Source organism: Canis lupus, chromosome 4, assembly GCF_003254725.2.
Source record: "Canis lupus dingo isolate Sandy chromosome 4, ASM325472v2, whole genome shotgun sequence".
Classification (NCBI taxonomy): Eukaryota; Metazoa; Chordata; class Mammalia; order Carnivora; family Canidae; genus Canis; species Canis lupus.
Genome location: NC_064246.1, coordinates 27,222,149 through 27,245,992, shown reverse-complemented (window position 1 = coordinate 27,245,992; position 23,844 = coordinate 27,222,149). Strand labels below are relative to the sequence as shown.

General features: G+C 40.3%; 1 protein-coding gene across 22 annotated transcripts in view; it reads left to right on the top strand.

Annotated features, from left to right (window-relative positions):
- KCNMA1 (potassium calcium-activated channel subfamily M alpha 1) overlaps positions 1-23,844 on the top strand; it is a 717,863-nt gene that overhangs the window by 685,041 nt on the left and 8,978 nt on the right. For 11 of the 22 annotated variants that reach the window (XM_049109067.1, XM_049109064.1, XM_035714876.2 and 8 more), the window contains 3 exons: positions 11,599-11,793; positions 13,666-13,784; positions 15,482-15,706. In XM_049109067.1, the coding sequence (XP_048965024.1) occupies positions 11,599-11,793; positions 13,666-13,784; positions 15,482-15,706 (539 nt within the window). Of the gene's footprint in view, positions 1-11,598; positions 11,794-13,665; positions 13,785-15,481; positions 18,231-23,844 lie in introns of those variants that run through there. The other 11 variants (XM_049109051.1, XM_049109052.1, XM_049109053.1 and 8 more) reach the window with 2 other exon arrangements.

The window sequence follows — 23,844 nt, the reverse complement described above, 5'->3', positions numbered from 1 at the left end:
ACAGGTCAGGGGGTGGAGATTTGTGTCCAGGGTTGTGAATGGTTCCAGAGTTGGTCAGGCACCCATGAAACCCTGTGACCTATCCTGAAATTATACCAGTTGATGGGAAGTTTTGAAAGTGACACACTCTTTTAAAAGGATATAATTTCAAGCCAAACCAAGACCTAGGGATTAGTAAATGCTCAATAAATGTCAGCGACGGATTGATCAAAAAGTCTGTGCTGTTACAAGGTGACTGATTTCAACACAGAAGGGGAAACATGTTAAGGTCAAATCCTTGAGATTGGAACAAATTGGACAAAACAATAACCTTTCATGCTGACCTTCTAGAATCATCATTGCAAAGCACAACTTAGACTGTTCTTTGTTTAAAAATCACTGACTGCTTTCATTAGGAAAGTTATTCAGTGTGGGATATTTTGAAAACACAGAAGGGTATAAAGAAAAACATTTAAGTGAACCGTATTTCTAATACCCAGAGAGAAGCATGCTTAATATTTTGGTATATTTCTTCCCAGATGGATAAATAAACATGGATCACCCAGTTTTAGATCTTGTTTTTTTTTGTTTTTTGTTTTTTGTTTTTTCCTTTTAACACTTAGTATTTTATCCAGAGCATTAATCATGTCATATTATTGGGTATCATGATTTGCAGTGCCTCCATAGGACTTCATGCAGTTCTAACCTATAGATATTCCAGAACCTGTTTAACTGTTATCTAGCTATTATGGGGCATTTCGTTTTAAAAATTTTTTGTTGTAAAAAAATATTTTTTGTGTGTGTAACAATAACTAACCCTGTGTTAAACAATATTTTACATAATTTTTGAACAAGAAGCAATTTATGATCTTGAGGCAAACTTACTGGGTTTTTAACAAATATGAACATTTTTAAAGCTCTTGGTGCATATTGCTGGATTATCTCCTATTACTTCGTGCTGCCCTCACGGGTTTGTAAATGCCATCTCATGAGCTCTAGCAGGCACCGATTATCATTTTCTCTAGGAGGCCCTTTAATTGTATTGTGTTCATGATAGTTTCAAAGTATATAACCTTTTAATTTGTATGTGATCATGTAAATGCATATTTTGTTTTGTGAATTATTCTATAGTTTTTATGCTTAAAAAGTAGCCTGCTGACCAAGAGAATTATCAGGTATCCTGAGATCACTTAAATATTCAGCTATATTCTCATCAAGTTCTTTGTGGCTACATTTTATTTTATTTTATTTTTGCCTCTAACTATTTTATAACACTTGCTTCCTTTCTCTGGCTGAGTTTTATTGAGATATAATTGACTTATAACACTATGTACATTTAAGGTATATAGTGTAATGATTTGGTATATGTACATATTAAGAAATGATTGCCGCAGTAGGGTTAGTTGACACATTCATCACCTCAAATAGCTGCATTTGTGTGTGTGTGTGTGTGTGTGTGTGTGTGAGAGAGAGAGAGAGAGAGAGAGAGGACTTTTAAAATCTCTTAGCAACTTTTAAGTATATAATGCAGTATTGTTAACTGCACTCACCCTGCCATACATTACATCTTCAGAACTGATTCATCTTATAACTGGAAGCTGGTATCCTTTAACCACTTGTTTGCTCCATGCCCAACATCCAAGCCCCTGGCAACCACCAATCTCTTCTCTGTTACTGTAGGATCAGGGTTTTTTTGTTTTGTTTTGTGCATGTGTGTGTGTTTGTTTGTTTGCTTTTAGGTTTCACATATAAGTGAGATTATACAATATTCATATTTCTCTCCTGGACTTATTTCACTTAACAGAATGCTTTCAGGATTCATCCATGTTGTTGCAAATGGCAGGATTTCCTTCTTTTTATGGCTGGGTAGTATTCCATTGTATATGTATACCACATTTTCTTTATCCACTCCTCTGTCAATGGGCACTTAAGTTGTTTGCAACTCTTGGCTATTGTAAAAAGTTCTGCAGTGAGCGTGGGAGTGCAGCTGTATCTTTGAGAGAGTGATTTTGTGTCCTTCAGACATACCAAGAAGGGGAATTACTGGATGATATCGTAGTTCTATTTGTAATTTTTGAGGAACAATCATACTGTTTTCCATAGTGGCTGCACCAATTTACATTCCCTACCACAGTGCACAGTGGTTTCCTTTTCTCCTCATCCCCATCAACATGTATTATTTCTTGCCTTTTTGACAATGGTCATAATTAGCAGGTATGAGGTAATAGTTCATTGTGGTTTTGATTTGCATTTCCCTGATGATTAGTGATGTTGAGCACCTTTTCATGTACCTGTTGGCCATTTGATCATCTTCTTTGGAAAAAAGTCTATTCAGTTCCTTGGCCCATTTTGAATGGTACTTGGGTGTGTGTGGTGTTTGCTACTGAATTATATGAATTTCATTCATTTCCTTTTTTAGAAATTTAATATAAATATATCTTCAGTCAAAAAATATAGAAAATAAATAAAATTATAGGAAAAAATTGAAATCAATCAGAAGTCTATCATCAAGAGTTAATCACCAAGTAAAATTTTGGGGTATTAAGTATAATTATTTTCACAAAAATAAACCTATATCAGCTGAGTTCTGCACTTTTTTTTTTTTTAGCTCTGCACTTTTAACATGAATTTTATATCATGTTATTTTTTGGATCTTGCCTTTTTGCATATTTTATTATATCATATAATTGTTACAGTGCCATTAAATATTCTCTGAAAACATAATATTAATATCTGGACAATGTAAGTAATATAAGTGTATCATGATTTATTTAATCATTACCATATTGTTGAAGAATTTTTTCCAGATAGCCAGTTACCCCTAAATCATTTGTAGAATAAACATTTTTTTCCCTATGGTGTATGATGCTTTCCTTATCATATGAAAGAACAGATCAGCAAACTTTTTTTGTAAAGGGCCAAATGGTGAATATTTTAGTTTTTTGAGAGCCATACAGACTCCATTGAAAGTACTTAACTTCCGTCATTATAGCACAAAAACCTATTTATAAACAAATGAGTATGTCTGCATCCCGATAAAAATTTATTTAAGATGGCAAGTGGCAGGCTGGATTTGGCCCAAGGGCCAGATTTGCCAAGTCCTGTATTTTACAAAGAACTACTCCACTATTGTTCTCAGGAATCTATTCTGGTTGAGCTTCTCTCATTTTTACTATTGTCTACAATGTTTAGTTATGAAATATCTAGTATTTATGATAGTACCTGGGAGCCTGGAAGGACAATTTCATAAACTGTTTACGGAGGAAATTTAGCATATTTGTATCAAGTTTTTTAAAAGTCCACTTGAGAAAAAAAAAAAAAAGGTCCAGTTGAGGGGCACCTGGGTGGCTCAGTCAGTTAAGCTTCCTGACTTGATTTTGGTTCAGGTCTTTGTCTCAGGATCATGAGATAGAGCCCCTTGTGGAGCCCCATGTCTGGCTCTGGGCTAAGCATGGAGCTTGTGTAGAGTCTCTCTGCCCATCTGCCACCCCCACCCCCCACTTGAACATGCTATACATTAATTAATTAATTAATTAATTAAAATAAAATAACAAAATAAATTCAAAAGTCCAGTTGCATCCGTGATTAGGCATATATCAAACATAAAAATCTTTTACCAGAAAATATGACATTATAACATCCACTTTACCTGTTAAGGAACATGACATTTTTCTTTTTTTATTTTTTCCTAATTATCTTCTATGTCTGTGGATAATGATTACTTTGCTTTCCCTTGAACAACAGTATCTGTTCTTATGCATGACCAGGAACTATGATATTAAAGAGAGCTTCCAGAATAGGAGTGTTAATTCTTAAACACATAGGACACTATATTCTCTTTCTTATTTCTAATTTTATTTTTTAGTTATGTTTGTCACAATCTCGTTCATTTTTTTTGAAGAATTATTTCTTGTATTTGTCAATTCAATAAATATCCTTTTGTGATTTCATTAATTGATCCTTTATTATTGCATCCCTCTGCTTTTCTAAGATAAAAAAGAACAATAAAAGACAATTCTTTTAATGCTTAGCATTATTTATTGAGATTCTTTTGTGCTTAATAAGAAAATCATTTAAGGCTCTGAATTTGTTTCTGTAGCTTTGGCCTCAATCCATGACATTTTTATATGCCATTTTTCAAATAGTTAATTCTTAAATACTCTATATTCTAAGTTTGATTTCCATCTTGACCTGCAGTTAGGTTTTAGAATACCCTTCTTTTAAACTTAGAGATGTTGGGATATTTATTCTATTTCTACTATTATCTTAATTTTCTAAATGCACTCTAGAGCTTATACCTTGAGCTTATACTTTGAGCCATTGATTATTTTTTGGTAATTATTGTTTGAAAGCTATCTAAAAATGTTGCAAAGTTTAGCACACATCTACTAAATCTCTTTTATTATATCCTTAATTTTCGCATAGTTTGGTCTGTTTAAGCTATGGTAGCTAGAAACACAGTGATATTTTACATATCACCCTCAGCACATTTATTTTATGCTCATTGCTAATTAGTTTTACTTTCTATATTTCAGTTGTATTATTTTGTGCATAAATAGGTTATATCTTTATTGTAAATTTTAACTATCAATACAAAGCTAACTTGCTTAATGTAATATTTAAATTTTTTCCCTTGAAATATAGTTTTCTATGCCTGTTTTGTTTTGCTTTTTCCTATTTCTCTCTGAAAATATCAGAGTCTGAGTTTCATTTTGGCTTTTGAATAAGTCTAAGAACCTTTGCGATTGAATAAAATCCCTTAGCTCATTTATGTTTAGTTATTAACATATAATGCTATAATTTTGCATTACACTTTATACTATGCCTCTATAATTGTGTCTTTTAGTATCCATCTTTGGGTATACAGGCTATATTTTTGTATGCTTATTTTCTCTAGTGATGTGTAAACTATATTCTATTTTTTATTCCATTTAGTGTTTACCATTCTATAAATATGTTTGAAAGTATATTTTTTAAGCATTATTATCTAGAAAAATTTAGTTCTTGAGTCGCCATTCTATAAGATGGAGGAATTTACATGCCTTTATATCATCCTTCTCTCTCCTACCTCATTTATCTGACTTCTAAAAATAAATTAATATTACTATTAACAAATAATTTTGTGTCATTTTTTTATTTCAAGAATTACTTCTGACATTTGCATTTAGTTTAGTAGTAAAATATACAACCATCTCTTAAACTCCATGTTTTGGTATATTTCTCCAATATTTTTAAAAATTTGCTCATTTATTAATTTCTAAAAGTTTAAAATGACCTCAAGGATACCAATTTCTGTTCCTGAGTATTTTTTTTAATGAAGTAAATCAATAAATACTTAGGTACACAGAGATTCAAAAATATTTCTGTTTTTTTAAAAATATTTCTATTGCCTTCACAAATGATTGGTAACCTAGATGCACGTTAGAATTATCGGAATAAATGTGTCCTCTCAAAACTCAGTTGATATTGTTCTTAAATCTTCTAGAGAAGTCTCTGGCTAACCTGATCTTGTACTTTTTTTCCCTTACAGCCTTGTGTTAGGCCATATTTTGTCTTCATTTAATATTTTATATTTAAATATTCACCTGGTACAGATTTAAATGTTGGCAGCACTTACTTGGTGAGCCATTTCAATCCACATCCTTGGTACATCATTCAGCTCAGGGCAGGTTGTGCTCATTTGTTTCCTTGCTTCCTTATTCATTTTTACCTGCTCAAATTTTGTTTATAGCATTAACTTGTGAACACTTGCTATTTATCAATTTGACTTCTGTTGTCTTTCTTCAATATCTACCAGCCTTCTCATAAAAGACAGAAAGAAAGAAGAAAGAAAGAAAGAAAGAAAGAAAGAAAGAAAGAAAGAAAGAAAGAAAGAAAGAAAGAAAGAAAGAAAGAAAGAAAGAAAGAAAGAAAGAAAGAAGGAAAGAAAGAAAGGAAGAAACCACTCTACATATTTTTCCATGTAGTTTCAGCCAACTTCTTACTTTTACTTCCACATCACTGATTTTGTGTATATGTGATTTTTAGTTCTATAACATAGTGCCCCTTTTTTTGTTGTTTTGGTAAGAACACTTCACATGAGATCTACCCACCTAAATTTTTCAGTGTCCAATACACTATTGTTAACTATTGCTTCTTAATGGGTAAAAGTCTGGCCATTATAAGTTTAGTTACCTTTTAACGATTTCTCTTTTGTTTTAAAACATTTACTGAGATATAATTAATAATCATGCAATTCTCCCACTTGAAGTGTTCAATCCTGCAATTTTTAGCATGATCACAAGTATGTACAACCATCACCACAGTCAATTTTAGAACATTCTTATTGCCTCAAAAAAAAAAACCTTCCATACCTTTTGGCAACTCCCACTAACCTCCATCTCCCTCCCTCAGCCTTATGCAACTATTAATCTACCACCTATATTTATAGATTTGCCTCTTCTAGACATTTCATAAAAGTGGAATCATACAATATGTAGTCTCTTGTGACTGACTTATTTCACTTAACATAATGTTTTCAAGGTTCATTCATGTTGGAACACATATTAGTACTTCATACCTTTTTGTGGTATGAATAATATTTGTATAGCTGAATAATATTCATGCATAGATATAGCACATTTTATTTATGAATACATTAGGTGATAGACATTTGGACTATTTCCATTTTTAGCTATTATGAATAATGTTGCTATAAACATCTGTATAGAAGTTTTCATATGGACATAATTTCTTTTAGTTTTTCTTGGATCTATATATAGAAGTAGAATTGCTGAGTTATATATCTCTGTCTAACCGTATAAGGAACTGCTAAACTGTTTCTTGAAGTGGTGGTATCATTTTATATTCCCACCAGCAGAGTGTTATGGTGCAATTTCTCTACATCCTCATCAACTCTTATGATTTGTCTTTTTGATTGTAGCCATCCTAGTGAGTGTGAAGAGGTATCTCATCATGGTTTTTTAATTTGCATTTTCCTGATAACTAGTGATGTCAGGCATCTTTTCATTTTCTTTTTATTTTGTTGGCCATTTGTATATCTTTTTTTTTTGAGAGATGTTGATTTAAGTTTTTTGTCCATTTTTAAAACTGGGTTATTTGTATTTATGTTGTTGGGTTGTAAGATTTTATATATGTATATAAAAGATATATATAAAATCTTACATAAGATTATATATGGGGCAGCCTGGGTGGCTCAGCGGTTTAGCACTGCCTTTGGCCTGGAGCATGATCCTGGAGACCCAGGATCGAGTCTCACATCGGGCTCTCGGTATGGAGCCTGCTTCTCCCTCTGCCTGTGTCTCTGCCTCTCTTTCTCTCTCTCTCTCTCTCTCTCTCTCTCTGTGTCTCTCATGAATAAATAAATAAAAAGAAGACTATATATGTATATTATACGTATATATTCTGGATACTAGACTTTATCAGATATAAAGGGGGTTGCTTTGTGTATCATATTTAAGAATCCATTTTCAAATCAAAGGTTATGACAATTTACCCTATGTTTTCTCCTGTTTCATAGTTTTAGCTCTTACATTTAGATCTTTGATCTATTTTGAATTAATTTTTGCATATGGTGTGAGGTAGGGGTCCAACTTTATTCTTCTGAATGTAGAAGTCTAAGAATTATAGCTTCATTTGTTTAAGAGACTATCTTCTTTCTCTATGGAATGATCTTGGCACCGTTGCCAAAATCAATTGACCAAATGCATATGAGTTTCTTTCTGGACTGTCAGTTCAGTTCCATGTCTGTCCTTATGTCAATATTACACTGTCTTGATTATAGTAGCATTGTAGTGTGTTTTGACATCAAGAAGTATGAGTCCTCCAACTTCATCTATTTTAGATTGCTGGGTTATTTGGAGTGCCTCAATTTTTTTTTAGATTTTATTTTTTCATGAAAGACACAGAGAGAGAGAGAGAGGCAGAGACACAGGCAGAGAGAGAAGCAGGCCCCATGCAGGGAGCCCAACATGGGACTTGATCCCGGGTCTCCAGGATCACACCCTGGACTGAAGGCAGCACTAAACCACTGAGCCACCTGGGCTACCCTGGGCTTGCAATTTTATATGAATTTTATTTTGTTTTTATTTTTTAAGAGATTTTATTTATTTATTTGAAAGAGAGAGAGAGCACAAGCAGAGGGAGGAGAGGAGGGAGAGGGAGAAGCAGACTCTCTGCTCAGCAGGGAGTGCAACACAGAGCTGGATCCCAGGACCCTGAGATCATGACCTGAGCTAAAGGCAGATACTTAACCAACTGAGACACTCAGGCACCCTTCATATGAATTTTGGAATTAGCTTTTCCATGTCTATATGGTTTTGGGGGTTTTGACAGAGATCGTACTGAATCTGTATGTTGTTTGGGGGAATACTACTGTCTTAATAATATTAAGACTTCCAATCCATAAAGATGAGATACCTTTCTATTATTTAGATTCTCTTTAATATCTTTCAACAATATTTTGTAGTTTTAAGTGTACCAGTCTTGTACTTCCTTGGTTAAATCTCTTCTTAAGTAGTTCTTCTTAGTGATGCTATTATAAAAGGAATTTCTTAATTTTATTCTTGTATTGTTCATTGCAAGTGTGTAGGTATATAAATAATATTTTTGTATATTGATTTTGTACTTGCAAACTTGCTGAACACATTTATATCTATAATTGAATTTTAATAGATAACTTAGAATTTTCTATATATAACATCATGTTCTCTGTACTTCTTTCTTTCTGATATGGATAGTCATTTCTTTCTAGCCTTGGCTAGAGCCCTCAGTGCTGTGTTGAAATAGAAATGGTGAGAGCAGACTTCCTTGTTTTGTTGCTGATTCTAAGGGGAAAGCATTCAGTCTTTCACTAAGTCTGCTGTTAACTTTGGGTTTTTGATACATGCCCTTTATCAGGCTAAAGAAATTCCCCTTTATTCCTAGTTTGTTGAATGTGTTTATCATGAAAGCATATTGGATTCTTTTAGTTATCTCTAATCACATCCATTTTAATTTTAATATCTTGCATAAAAAATGGGTGAGTTGTATGAAGTCAGCTTTCTTATAGTCTCATCTTTTACTTCTTATAGACACAATATTTTGAAAAATTTTATTTGATTCCAAAACAGATGCTTCTAATTTTTTCTTCTACTTCTTCCAGTAACTAATCAGTCAAAATGATGCAAAATGATGCTTTTCCTTTATATCTTAAATACTATGGTTCCCTTATAAAAAATATTTATACTGGCTCTTTTTATTTCTCTGTACTGAAAAACAGAGTTCAGTGTACAAGGTCATGACTATTCTGTGCCCACTTGGCAAGCTGTTAAATTCCTCCCCTTGGTCTTGATCTAAATGGGTAATTAGAGCACAAAGGTCCTTGTCACGTTTCCATGCCCAGCACTCACATATTTAATGTGCCACAGGGCTAGGGAGGAGTCTCCTGCTTCTCATGATGTGTTATCTGACTGTAGCGAAGAGGATCTGGAAATGGAAAACGTTGGAAATGCTTGTAGATGTGCCCCAGAACAGGAACATACCTCCAGAGGCTCCTCTCGCTACTCCTGCCCCATCCCAGGATACAGTGTACTGGCGACCTTTGCCCTGTCATTCCTGAGTCCAAACAGGGTCTTCCAATGGAGGCAGACTGAGAAGTACAAACTCAAGGGTGAAATACATGGCTTTGGTTTGCCCACCCTTCACCCCAAACATCAAGGATTTTTTTTTTTTTTTAAAGGAAAGGCTGAGGATGAGAGGACTGTTCCTCTCCCTAGCAAAAGCTCTGAGTCTCTGATACCAGGCTGGAAGTATCTGTCAGCACTTGCTGTGCACCAAGCACTGTTCTACGTGGCTCAAGTGTGTTAGTTCTGTTTTCCTTTTAACCACTCTGTTATTACATTTTACAGATAACAAAACTGAAGCACAAAAATGACAAATAACTTTCCAGGGTCACACAGCTTCTGAGAGGTGAAGCCAGCATTACATCCACCGCCTGACTCAGTCTTATCCATGTCCAGGCCAGCAGCAGTTCGTCCAGTACTTGTCCTTGTGCTGCTTCTGTGCCTCAGGGCACATCTGAGCTCTGGTGGAGGATACCTTCATTCTCCTTAGGGTCTGAATCCTTCTCGGTAACATTCCTAGTCTCCTTTGCTGTTGGAATGTTCTATCACTTTGGGTGTTTCACCAGTATTTCAATGAGGAAAGTGAATCTTGCCTCATCCATGAGCAGCTATCATCTGAACTCTGAAGTCCTCATGGAATTCTTTTTTTCCTTTTTTTTAAAGATTTTATTTACTTATTTATGAGAGACACACACACACAGAGAGGCAAAGACACAGGGAGAGGGAGAAGCAGGCTCCCTGCAGAGAGCCTGATGCAGAACTCAATCCCAGGACCCAGGGGTCACAACCTGAGCCAATTTGGGCAGCTGCTCAACCACTGAGCCACCCAGGTGTCCCAGAAGTTCTCATGGAATTCTTTGCATATGAACTTGATCTTAATGACTGTGCTTATTTTACGGTTAAGAAGATCAAAGCCTAGACTGAGTAGTCAACCCCTGAGACAAAGAACTAGTGATGGCTACACAGGATGAGAGAACTCATCCTTACCTGGTTTATTCCCCACTACATTTTGCCAGGTAAACTATCTGAGAAAATGCTGGGGTGAAATGCAGCTGTGTTTCCTAACCGACTCCCCAAAGTCCATACGCCCTCAGAAGCCACAGGCAAACTCTGGTTTCATTTCATTTTGCCTGCTTGATTTCTTCTTACCCTGGAAAATGGAACATAGACTCTTACTTGAGATTTTTCTCAAATTAGTCTGGGTGACAAGTGTCTTTTTGAGCTCTTTTATTTGACACCCTATTAATATTTTTAAACTCCCATTGTTTTGTTCCTGACAGGTCTGTTATGTTTCAGGTGTGAGACAAATGTACACATAGAGGGAAACTTCTCTAATATGCTATATTTGCCTCAGAGGGAAACTTTTCTAATATGCTATATTGAGATCACTTAAAAAAATAAAACCAAAAGTGCACGTACCAGGACATCCTCCTCCTCATTATTTTATCTGACATATTTAATTGATAGAGACTTCTGAGTTAGATTATCATCAAAGCACGTAATAAAATAAATTGGTGACATGTGGCCTTAATGACACTCTCGGCATCCCTTTCCAATGCCGAAGGAAGTTTTACCATTTTGGGGAAGGCGACATCCTGGCAGAGGCTGACAGGACCTCAGAGGTAGTCGTACTTGGATTAGCAGCCTGGGCAGGCTGCATTTTGTGTCACAAGTCCAAAGTCTCTCAGTAGACATGTGGGACTTAAGGAGGGGAAGCAGTATTTGCATCTCTACTAACACCAATTATAGTAAACACCAGCCGTTTAGACTTCAGCCCTTTAATGAAAGTTCCCTGAATTGGTTTTTAAAAGTCAGACTCTCCTGGAAGAACCAAGTAGGAGAGAGAAGAATGGAATAATTGAGGCTGCTGTCTTTTCACTTCCCACATAAAATTATTTGAAAAGAAAGGCCAAAACTTTAAACAGGAGATACCAAGGAAAGTTGTAATTTGGATGTCTGTTGTCGTGACTTTAGGGTGTTTGCTTAAAGGACTTTTTTCCCCCAACTCTCTCCCCAGACATACTTCAATGACAATATCCTTACCCTCATCCGGACCCTGGTGACCGGAGGAGCCACACCAGAGTTGGAGGCTCTGATTGCTGAGGAGAATGCACTTCGAGGGGGCTACAGCACCCCCCAGACGCTGGCCAATAGGGACCGCTGCCGTGTGGCCCAGTTAGCGCTACTGGATGGGCCCTTTGCGGACTTGGGGGTAAGTCCATGGAGCAGAACCCGCTGGTTAGGAATAGCTTGGCCTGAGTGAACTGGGTGCCAGACAGTGAGGAGCTAGGCACCTGTCTTTTCTGTCTTCTGTGGTAAAATAACTATGATGTTTATGGTTTATTGCATAGCAGGCACTATGCTTTACCTAGTCATTCATTTTTATTCCAATGGCAATCCTTTGACATACTCTAAGGAAACTGAGGCTCAGAAAGACTGAGGATTGTCCCAATCAGGAATTTGCACCAGGAATGCTGGCTTCAGAGCCTGTGGACTTACTCCCTTGGGAAACTCCTACCATGAGCTAGGAGGCATCAGGTGATTAGAGCATGCAACCAAGGCGGGGATCCCCTTTCCACACAGTCTTGGCATGCCTCAGGGCTACTTCACCCCAAAGGCACGTTCATAGCACATGAGGAGCTTTTAAAAACCATTGATGGCCATGCCCAATTCCTGGGATTCTAAGTTTTTATATCTAGGTATGACTGTGGCCTTGGAAGTTTTTAAACACCACTGGTAGTTACATACATCTAGAGCCACTGGTCAAACAAATAGCATCTCATGTGGATCCTTTAATGTCCCTAATTCCAGATCTAGGCCCTCACATTTCTGAGGCTGGACCCAGTCACTCTTCCTCATGCTTTCCCTGCCACAGAGGGTATGACCAGTGCCTCCCTTTGGGCCCCATGCACCAGCTGGGTTCACGTACTTTAGCAAAAGTATGCACTCTTGACCCTTATTCATGGCCCTACCACCTCCACAGATCTGTTCAAGGGGTGGAGAGCCACAAGTCTTGGGAACCAATAAAGCTATTGCACAAACAGTAGTGTTGCCCAGGGAAAGGGTCACTGTCTCTATTTCTTCTGAAACCCTGATGTTGACTTGCACCATATTTTGGTGTGGTTATGGGCAAGTACCTTTGTTAGACTGGGTTTTTTTGAAAGGTGGCTTCCATAGCTAGTGTCCCCTTTCATCTATCATTGACTTATGCACTTATGCACTTTAAAAGGATAAAGACTTTAAATATCAGTAAGATTTGGCCCCATTTGTGTTTTGTCATACAATGCACATGTGGAAATTCCAATGACAGGAAGGACAAAGGCAGCCTCTTATTCCCAAAGAAGCCATTCTTCAGGGCCCTTCCTGTACTAACGCCCACCTGAATTCACCTGGCTGCATGAAACCAGCATTTCCAAGTGCACGGATTTGCTTTCACATTCCACATCAGGCCCCAGACCCTTGGAAGGTGACCGTGAACTGATTAGGGACTGTGAATCCCACTTATTCAGCCTACAGCTCTCAGCCTCCTGGGGAAACACATTCTCTTCCACCAGTGCCATCTCTGAGGTCTGTAAATTGTGCTTTTCACACAGTCCTTTCCCTGAAAGAGTCTGTCACCATAGTACCTGGTGGGGTCTTTTCTCCTAGCAGTGATTTTAATTATCACTCGAGCAGTTTTGACAACACGGTCAGATCACAGTGATTACAGCCGAGCTGGGGCTAAACATAATCACCATTTCGCAAAGCTGGTTTCTTCTCAGCCAAACATGCATCTGAGACCTTCGGGCTTTACACCCTCACTTCAAATGAGGGAGAGTCACACTCTCTTTAGGGTTCTCATTGCTACAGATAGAAAACTGGAGAGAACCAGAGGAGAACCCCATCATTATCTGATCCCTGAAAATTACCAGTATTGGATGGAGGCAGTTAATCACAGTGACTTCTTTATCCTTGGTCCTTTGGAACAGACCCTCCAATTCAGGAGACCCCAAAACAAGCTTTCATGAGAAGGCTCTGTTCCCCCCTGGACCTCTACTTCCAGACAAATAAAAGTGTTGCTCTCTGTTCTTTTCTTGTCTCCCAGGATGGTGGTTGTTATGGTGATCTGTTCTGCAAAGCTCTGAAAACATATAATATGCTTTGTTTTGGAATTTACCGGCTGAGAGATGCTCACCTCAGCACCCCCAGCCAATGCACGAAGAGGTGAGTATATTTCCACGCTGCTAACCCAACCCAAATGCAGAGACAGAAATATCCTCTCCTATCCCCCACTGTACAGGCAGAGGTCCATGTATATGCTCTCAACATGCAAATGACTCTACCCACATTAAATCCAACACTGAGTTTGGAGGTCATGGGAGATGTTTTTCTTTAATTACCCATAGAAGCTGTAAAGAATTCAAGTTTTATAGATTAGTTGCTGAATAGGAGTGTCTCCTCTAAAATCCAGCTGCAGGGATTATTCTGTTGGTAGTAATAGATATTTCATATTGCTAGTGTTTAAGATAGATGGTTCCTTTGCCATATCCTAGATGCCCATATTTTTACTAAATATATTTTAATGGACTTACTTTTTATTTTTTTAATTTTTATTTATTTATGATAGTCACAGAGAGAGAGAGAGAGAGAGAGAGGCAGAGACACAGGCAGAGGGAGGAGCAGGCTCCATGCACCGGGAGCCCGACGTGGGATTTGATCCAGGGTCTCCAGGATCGCGCCCTGGGCCAAAGGCAGGCGCCAAACTGCTGCGCCATCCAGGGATCCCTGGACTTACTTTTTAAACTTTTATATATTTACTTTGAGAAAATCATGTATTATCACCTTAAGCAGAAAAAAATAGCAGTTTATGTGTACTAGTTATATTTTTCTAATTGCATTAAAATAAATTCATAGCAGCCGCAAATTAAAAGTGCATTATAGAATTACCAAAACCAGTGTGTTTGCATGATATACCTCAAGAAACAATGCTATAGAGTTGAATATTTCTCAGCTCTGTTTGCACATCAGAATCACCAGCTTTGTAAAAATATTCTTATTTCTCTGACTTAGTTGGTCTAGATTGAAAACATAGATAATTTTTTAATGCACAGAGATATAGGGTATAGCCAGAGTTGAGATGAATTGCTTTGAGAACCAGCGAGTTCTCAAAGTTTAGCGAGGCTGGAGAATCACTTGCACAGTTTGTCCAAACACAAATCACTGGACCCCACCCCCAGTGCATCTGACTCCATAGATCTAGAGTGAAGTTGCTTAAGAATTTGCATTTTAAGTTCCCAGGTGATGTTGGTATGTCTGGCTTAGGACCCACCTTGACATGTACTACTATGGAAGAAACAGTGATTTTTTTTTTTTTTTAAGTGTCTGGTGTTAACCGGATGGAATTGGGAACAGTTAAAGGAAGGCTAGCATAGACAGAGGCAGGGAGGTCCTTTTTCTTCTTTCATTTAGAAAAATCCCCACCAGAGTTGATTTTCTAAATGGTAAAGAGTGAGAAAGGACTAAGAAGTGAGATCATGGGAAACAAAGACCCTGCGATATGTGTCTGGGATTGTTCAGAACACTCTAGAATGAAAGGTGCAGTACAGTCCATGAACCTCCTGCATGCATTTGGGCTACTCAGGATCAGAAGTGAACTTGATAGTGAATGGAAAGGGGCTCATAGGCCATAGGAAGCGCGGTTTTGTTCTCCCATCACCGGCACTAATTCTGCATCTCTGCCGGGGCTCGTGTCTGGCCTCCTGTCCCGAGCATCAGCTTGGAAGATAATACTTAGGGCCTTGAACCAGCTAGAAGCCCATCTTCCAGGTCCTCTGCAAGACCAGAGGATCCTATAGGTTCAGAGACAGGTGAACTATGCCCGCAGTTATCCTCACCTGTGACCCCTTTGCTTTCCTGCCCAGGTATGTCATCACCAACCCCCCTTACGAGTTTGAGCTCGTGCCGACAGACCTGATCTTCTGCTTGATGCAGTTTGACCACAACGCCGGCCAGTCCCGGGCCAGCCTCTCCCATTCCTCCCACTCGTCCCAGTCCTCCAGCAAGAAGAGCTCCTCCGTGCACTCCATCCCGTCCACGGCAAACCGACAGAACCGACCCAAGTCCCGGGAGTCCCGAGACAAACAGAAGTACGTGCAGGAAGAGCGCCTCTGATATGTGTATCCACTGCCACCGTGTGTGAAACTGTATCCGCCACTCATGTTCCCCAGTGGGTGTTTCCAACAGTAACTTTCCCCCTTTGCCCCTGTAGTCTCCTCCCTTTTTTTTACACATATTTGCATATGTATGATAGTGTGCATGTGGTTGTCATTTTTATTTCACCACCATAAAACCCTTGAGCACAACAGCAAATAAGCAGAAGGACCAAAAGTTATTTATGATTCTAGGGGAAAAATAACCCAAAGGCATGCTCCAGACATAAATAGCTCACTGCAGGAAGGAGTTTGCAGAGTAGGAGAGAGCCCTTGTGATCGATGTCAGTTATGCAAAGCAAGTTTAGTTAATGTAGAAGAAAAGTTTGTTCTGATTTATCAGGATTATCAGGGTGCTCCGGGTTTTGGTTTTGTTATTGTTTTCCTTTCTTCCTTTCTTTTTCTTTTTTCTCATATATACATACACATGTATTTGAAACGAGCAACCAAAAAGCAACAAAAACATATCGATTGTTTTTCCACTCTCTGGGCTGAAGTCTCACAAAGCATTTAAAAGGCTTTTGCCATTTGCGTAGATGATTATTAAGCACCTGCTTTTATAACAGAACATGCGCAATTTTTTTTTTACTCACCAAGGCCTTTTTTGTCTCAGAGCTAGCTAGCTTCCTCTGGGAGTTCCTATGAACATTTCTACCCTTACTGTGGAGGAAAGAATAGTGTCCTATTCGTGGATGTATCAAATTCTAGTCATTTAATCTAAATGAACAGAGGTTTGATTGCATATTAAATTGTTATTCTGTCTCCTTATGCCATATGACTAGCTATTTTTTTTCTTTCACTTTTGACATTTGGGATGAAAAGCCATATGTATCATAAATATCAGATGTAAGTCATTAAAAACTGCCTTCCTGGGACTTTTACATCTTTTAAAAGGTGAATTACTTACCTTATGTACAGAATAAATAATGCTCAGGAAAGAGCGAGTATTTTTCCATGCATTCTCAGGGGACCTTTTTAACTCCCCTTTGTTTGATTAGCTAGGGCCCCAATGCCAGGTAGGAGCAAGGGCTGGGGCCGTGGTAGAGTGTGAGGAAGATAAACCCAGCAGCAGAGCATGTTTTTCTAGGAGCCGACATGCTAAATAAATCAGAAGGTAGGGGGATCGAGCCACAGTTGACTCAACAAAGACAAAAGCCAGCTACCACCCCAAACTGCTGGCACAGCTGCATGGTGCTGGCTGTCCCAAAGCTGAGAGCTGGTGGAAAAATTCCTCCTCCCCAGTTTCTTGAACATAGCCAATTCACTTAGGAAGGCGAATGACAACTACGGCGAACCGCTCCTTGTCGTCACGGGGTGGGGAGAAGAAGCGTGCAACAGTAAGCCAAACACATTTTGGTACAATTATTTTTTTCTTCTGTTTTCCTTCTTCTTCTTCTTCTTCTTCTTCTTCTTCTTCTTCTTCTTCTTCTTCTTCTTCTTCTTCTTCTTCTTCTTCTTCTTCTTCTTTTTTAAGTTAGTAAGCATGAGAGGAAAGGTAGAAGAATCCCTTTTTCAATATCCAGTTGTCAGATGTCTTATGCATGCGAATCAGGCTTTAGGCAGTGCAGTAGTTCCTACAAATCGGCAGACTCCACCACAACCAAATTCTTGTGCTTGTGGACTAGCCCTGGGCTGGTGTATACCTATTTGAAATGTCTCCTTTAAAAAATTCTATCGAGCCGAATAGGGGTGGAGGGGAGGAGAAAGGTGCCACAGCTATACCATCTCTAAAAATGTGTTTTTATGGTGAATGCTTTGAGTTTAGATTTCGGATCCCCTTTCCCCCCAAGCATGATAGTTTTGGAGGTTTGCTTGCTGTGTGAGTTGACAAGCACTTTTACTGACAGAGTGGTGAGGCTCAGTCTGAACCTCTGCCCCCCATACCAAAGACAGGGCAGTGCAGTATTCAGACCAGGAATGGGGTGGGGGAAAAATGTATACATGTATATTAAAAAGCCCGATGAGTGGAAGAATTTTTTCAAATTATTTTTGTCCCTATATATCAATTTCTATATTATGTATAATTATCTATCTTTTTATATAGAACTATATATATCTCTATATATATACACACACATATATATGTATACTATATGTATATATGTGTGTGTGTGTATATATATATATATATATATACACACACATAGACCCCAGTTTGGGATCATGAAGAGCTTTTCATGCATTCTTTGCAAAGGAGGTTATCAAGTTGTGCCCATAGAACATTTATACCTATAAGAATGTGCCAGTTAAAGTGCTCAACAGGAAATATGACAGTTTAAAAGCATTGTAAAACTCACATAGCTTACTTCTCTCTCTAAAGTGCAACAAGGATGAATAGAATGGGCCAAGGTATGACAATTAATGGTTCTGCATGACCTAGCCACTGCTGGGGGTTTTCTTCTATAACGTTGTCCTTGTGAAAACTTTTGTGAAATTAAAAAAAAAGGAGTTACAAATTTTATTCTGTTATTGGTTTGTTTATTTTTATTTATATTGTTCTGTTTGTGGTTTTATTTAGTTTGTTTTGCTTTTTTTTTTTCCTCCCCTTTTCCCTCCTCTTCCTTCCCTACTTCTCCTCCTTCCTTCACTTTCTAAATTGCTCAGCGCGATGAGGCTGTGCTGCTGCTACTGCTAGATCCCTTAGAGTTTGTTTTGGTGTTCTTGGTTTTGGGGTTGGGTAATTTGGGGGGAACTTCTCTCCATCTGGCTTGCCTTTAAATCTGCACGTGGCCTCCCTGCCCACCTTGGTACCTTGCTCCAAGTCCAAAAGCATTTTCCCATCAAGAAACCCAGCTTCCTCCACTCCCCCTCCCCATTACCACCACCCCAACCCAGTCCCCCATCAGTCTGTCCACATTTCTGTGTTTATCTTGGCAAGACCTACTAAATCAGAGTATGATGCCAGGTGATAAACTTTGCTGGAAAACATTTGCAGCCATTCCATTTGGCAAACCTGCTTCTCGGTTCATATTTTATCCTCCTTTTAATGTAGACCAGGAGGTTTATTAATGACAAAAGCATTGGTCTCCTTTATGTTTGATCAATAGGCCCCCAAATTAAAACTGTTCAGTTATGTGTCTCAACTCCTAGAGCAAGCCCGGTTATCCGGGGCCTCACGACTCAGGCTCTGCGTCATCCAAGTCTCTCCTGCCGCCTGCCTTTCAGGCATTTGTTACATCCCAACCAGAGATTGGGCAGATAGAGAGAAGTGATGCCAAAACGCGTTTTATATACAATCTGTCAGCAGCTCTGATGAGATGATGTTGTGACAGGAACAGGGTGGGAACAGACTGTGACATGAGATGAAACTTTGGGATTTTCCCGGGACTTTAGGCACACAACTGAGAGTTGACTGTAGCATTTGGCTAATGATACATTCAATGATGAAAAGGTAATCATTATGACCTCTATTCCATTAGCTGAAACTACTATGTTTTACTTGCCCTCAATAGAACAAAGTCTCCTCCCTTGTTTTCCATGTGACTCCAAACTTCCCCATTCCCCTTTCAGCCTCTTTTAGGAAGGAAGCACACAAAGTTCTCGCATTATGTCTCTCCCCTTCCTGCTCCCCTGAAAAAATAAAAGAATAGGAAGGAAATGGAAAGAGAAAGAAAAAAGAAGGAAAGAGAAAGAGAGAGAAAGCAAGAAAGAAAAAAGAGAAAGAAAGAAGAAAGAAAAAGAAAGAAGAAAGAAGTAGGTAAAGGTTGAGAGCAAAAGAATTATTTGAAGAGAAAGTATATGCATTTAAAAAGAGCAACAGCTAGAAACTCAATTATCTGTACCGTTCTAGAAGAGAAGCAATTTGTAAGCCATTCAATCCAATTTGCTTTAGGTTTTGAAAGGGCTGAACCTTAAGTAAGTGGGTAGACCAGGAGGTGTAGTGAAGCCTTCTCAGCCTCAACAACTTGCTCGGATGATCGTAAAATCATCAACATCCCTAAGGACTGCTACCCAGGGGCCTTCCTGAAGCCAGTTCAAATGGATAAAGAGAAAGCTGGACCCTTGGACATAGAGTCCTACCACAACTGGGAGAAGTTTCAAATTCCGTATGAATATTACAGGTTGTGACCCGGAACCTTATAATAAATGCCCAGTAAATCTTTTGAAATATCTTGAACTTAAATATTTTCAGACCTTTCATCATGTTATCAATTATCTTTACTCCCTTGGCTTATCTTTAAAAAAGATCCAAGAGTGCCTCTAGGTGCTTCCCTATGCTGCTGTGCCATTGGCGCTCTCTCGAGCTAGGCTCAGGGCTCCTGAGGAGGGGGGTAGCCTTAGAAGTCCGGTGAGACGGAGGTACAGACTGTGCCTCCCTCCAGCATTGTCAAGATCTCAGATGACCAGAAAAAACCTTTGACTGGATCTTCTTCAGCATGGGAAAAGCCTAAAGGTGTGTGCATCCCAACAGAGACAATTAAATCAACCTGACAGGTTCCTATAGCAACAGGCTCCTGAAGGATAAAGAGGAAAGTATGGAAACTTCAGGGCAAGACAGGGTAAAAATCAGTGTCTCAGCCAGCTTCTTTAACCCATCCCTGCTTTGTCATAACACGACGAAGAAGCGGCTGTGGGCACCTGTCACTAAGCCGGTGGCCTGTCTCCCACCAGGAGATGGCACCTATTGTAAAGGGAGGTGAGAGGGATTATCCCCTGCCACCCGAAAGGAAAGAGTGAAGAGTCTGTCCTCGGGGTGTCAGCTGGGCAAAGGCCCCAGAAAAGGCCCAGAGCAGGGGGCAGTTTGCTCTGCCCAGCGAATGGCAGCATTAGACTTTCGGTTAAAAGAGGCAAATTGAGTCATGATGGACGATTGCAAATAAGTGTCAGTTTTCATAAATGGAAGCTGCTTTGCTGCTGGTGCGAATGGTTTTTATGTCTATGAAATAGCCGTCCGTTGCCCACGGAGGGGGAAGACGGCAGTATGCACGGGTGGGGTCCCTCTGGGGGCCTTGGGGTCTGCTGGGCAGAGGGCCAACGCCAGACTGCGTCCCAGAAAGGTGAGCTGGGAAAGCAGACAGCATTACCTTTGCAGGCTCCAGCTCCTGGTTGGGGCTTCCTGTCCTCAGCTGTTGTCTCTCCAAATGGAACCTTCATTCTCTAAACCTCAGCTTGTGGGACAGCAGGAGGAGGGCCAATTATTCCAAATACCATTGCTGTATTCTCGCCTCTCCTTTAATGCACTCTTCTCTGGGGAGCAGTTCCGTGAAAAGGCTGAATCCCACAGTACTGACAAGCCACAGAGCCAGCGGAGAGGCTCAGTTTTCACAGCGCAGCCTGTTTCCCTGCTTGCAGGTGCCCAGGCAGCCAGGACAGCCCAGGTCTGGGGTCGTCCCCCCCACCCCCAGCCCCACTCCTCCAGGCTCCTCGTGGCTTGGGGAAGTCCTAGCTCTTATCCTGGGCCCTTCTATCTCAGGAATGGAAGTAGCGATGGAAGACGCAGAGGGCCCATGGGTGGGGTAGGGCACCTGTTGAGCACAAAGCCGTTATCTATATCTGTATCTGTAAGGATACAGGCCCCACAGCAGGGTAGCCACCCTGGACCCCTCAGAAAGAATGCAGGGCCACCCCTTTCTCTCCTTTCCTTCCAATGCAGATAACCCAAGCAAATCCTCCTGGGTCATCTCTAATGCCAAGCTCCCCGTTCTGCAGGCCAGCACCCCGGTTTATGTTCCTTAGATCTCAGTGTGCAGCCACACGTAGCCCTCGGGTACAGAGAGTGCTCGTGTAAATGCTAAGGTCATAGGACAGGCTAACACCCAGCGCTTCCTTAGCGCCAGACTCCTGCCAGCACTTTACCTACTCATTCAGTCCTCCCCCAGCTCCGCCGAATGGGGCAGCTTGCACCTCTGTTCCAAGGAATCTGCAGGACAGATTTGTTCAGAGCCACCGGCCAGAAAGTGGCAGAGTGGCTTTTGAAAGTGCGGGCACTTCTGCACCTGGGCCTGGGCCTGTGCTTAGCGCTGCACCTGCTTGAGCACCTTCCCTCCAGGTGACAGCGGGAGGAAGATCTGCCCACGAGCCCATTTGACAGAAGATCCGTAGCTGCGATTGGTTAGGTAGTGGCCTGCTGGGAGCCAGCCGCCACCAGGCGAGTCCCCAGATCCACCTCCCCCTCCAGGCCACTGCCCCCATTGGCAGCCCCCAGCTCCCTGTGGGCCAGTGCCGCACAGCTCAGGGCCCGGCCAGGCTCCATCCGTGCCCCCCACCCCCCCGGGCAGTGCCAGGTCCCTCAGAGGCATCTTGCGCTCCACGTCCAGGTTGCATCTCGCCCTACCAGTCACTTGCCAGAGACCACAAAGCCTCCCCTCCCGAATCCGGGGGGTCACACACGACCCCCATTGGAGCGGTTTTCCTCTGGCGGCAAGGAGGCCCTCACAGCCAGATCCCCCCGCCTTCCCATCTTCGGGACAAAAACGAAGCTCCTGGAAATCTCTTTCTGGCCTGTGGCATGAGGTGGGGAGAGGAGATAAACTCAGGGATCTGGATTTTTTTCTGGACCACTTCAGCATCCATTTGAATCCCTTCCCTGAGTGTTCTTCCTCATGGCCCATGGGGTGGCCTCCCATTGGCCCAGTTTCTTCTTTGGAAGGTGAGATTCATAAACCCAAGTGTCTTCATCATACCCCGCACACTCTCTGTTGAAACAAGTGGCTGACGACCGTTAAAGTGTACATTCCTCTGATGGCCTTTGGGAGAATCTCTCCGTGAAATACCTCTGCCCCTGGATATTTTACCGGAGTGCTCAGAGCATTAACATATTTCCACGTCCTCGACATCCTACCCAACCAAGTCTCCAACAACATATATATTCATATCTGACCAGGCGCCCAAATTAAAAAGCTTGTTCCTCAGGCGTAACGAGAACCTCAGCTCATCACCAGGATGTGCTTGAACACAGCTCCTTCTTGTGTGGAGCTGAATGGCCAAGACACAGGTGCTACTCTGCATAGATTTTCTTCTATGGCAAGAAGCATAGAAGGAAAGAGAGAACGAAGCTTAAACGGGGAAATAATGCTCTCTTTCTTACCGACAGCAGAAGGAAATTGATATTCTCTCTGCTGCGAAAGGTCAAAATGCCAACTTCGAATTGAACTGTAAAGACTAAATTCTGAACAATTATTCTCTGCAGCAGTTGTAAAAATTTCAGCAAATTGCAGCTGTCTTAGGTCTTTCGCCCAAAAGACCTACCCGTTTCCATCAGCGGAGTTCAGTTTCCTTTCCAACCTGGCATGTCCAACCTAGCACTAAATCCCTTTGCACAATCAGTCCCCACAGGGGCACAGCCAAAACCCAGGGCAGCTAAGGCAAACAGCACAGATGCCTGGTTCAGCTCTTCTGAAAATCATCCTTACACATAAACCATTGGAAAAAGTCGTAGTTTGAAATTGTTTCAGCGGCCTGGCAATGCTTTTAAAACATGATAACCATCACACGCTACTCCTCTCTGAAAGGTTAGTTTAATCGTAGATCACAAAAAATTGGTTTCCACAAATGCATAATGGTTCATCTATGTCACACTTGAACTAAATGGTTTTTTAAATGGAGCTGAAATTATTTTGATGTGTACACAGTCCTGGATTTCTATACAACCTTTTTTAACCAGTCCATCAGGAGCCTTGCCTCTAAAGCCTCATTAATAATTCAGATGTGCTGATGACTTTAAAAGATCTATGGAATTGAAGCTTAGGAAAAAAAAAAAAACTCCGCTTGACAAAAAGATAAATGAATGTAGAAAGAAGCTGTACGAGTCTGGCAAGCTGTAGATCATCTCAGAACAGATTGTAACTTTATCATTCTGTCAGGGGGAATAATTTAAAGCACTTAATCAGTTAGCTTCACTGTGAGGATGTAGCATTATGAATTCCTATCGTCCAATCTGTTCAAATCAAAGTGAACTTAATTATAATAGGTGAGAGAGCCAGAGCAGGAGAAAGGGGAGTGGAGAATGATCCGAGAGACAGTAGTGTCCTGGGTGTAAACTGAGCTGCTGAACAAAGGGTAGTGGGCCAGCAGCTCTCACCAAGGACACCCCAGCTCCCCCGACGGTGTTTAGGCTGAGGGCTCAGACTTGACAC